The following is a 579-nucleotide window of genomic DNA, read 5'->3' as shown; positions in this document are numbered from 1 at the left end:
TTTTTGAAACCTGCTGTAGCCGAAACTGGAGTGCTGCTTTGATTTCAGTCTGAGGCTGGCTAAGCTGGAGTTGCAAGTGTCCCGGTAGACGCTGTAAGGGGAGCCCGGCGGCCCGTAGGGACAGGCAGGGGAGGACATGGCCGAGTTGAGAGAGGAACCGCTGATGTTGTTGATGTTGTTGAGGCCGGAGTTGGCCATGCCCGGCACGGCCGAGTGGCCCATACTGGAGGGCATGTTCATGGAGGAGATGCTGCTGGGAGCCGAGAACATGGACTGCGAGGAGAGGGGACTCATGGAGTTGAAGAAGGTGAAGCTCTTGGTGGAAAGAGGAGCCGGGGTGAGGCTTTTGGTGGCCCAGTTGTTGTAGGGGTAGCCCGCGTACATGTCGTCGTAGGGCTGCATCAGCCCGCTGAACTGCGGCACGTAGCCGTTCTTGCACAGGTCCATCTGCTGGTTCCGCTCCCGCTTTCTCCACTTGGCTCGGCGGTTCTTGAACCACACCTGGGAGGGGAGAAGAAAAAAGGGGGGGGGGAGGAAGGGGACACCCCGACACGGCGCGGTGAGTGCGCGGCCAAAGCC

General features: G+C 60.4%; 1 protein-coding gene across 1 annotated transcript in view; it reads right to left on the bottom strand.

The window, feature by feature from the left end:
* The window catches only part of PITX1 (paired-like homeodomain 1), a 34,617-nt gene that overhangs the window by 30,318 nt on the left and 3,720 nt on the right, over positions 1-579 (bottom strand). Inside the window, exon 3 of the mRNA XM_009995735.1 lies at positions 11-572. Within this exon, the coding sequence (XP_009994037.1) occupies positions 11-572 (562 nt within the window). The remainder of the gene's footprint in view (positions 1-10; positions 573-579) is intronic.

The sequence above is a fragment of the Chaetura pelagica genome, unplaced genomic scaffold, assembly GCF_000747805.2.
Source record: "Chaetura pelagica isolate M959 unplaced genomic scaffold, ChaPel_1.0 scaffold420, whole genome shotgun sequence".
Lineage (NCBI taxonomy): Eukaryota > Metazoa > Chordata > Aves > Apodiformes > Apodidae > Chaetura > Chaetura pelagica.
Note: the sequence above shows the minus strand (reverse complement) of the source record. Positions and strands in the feature narration are given on the sequence as shown.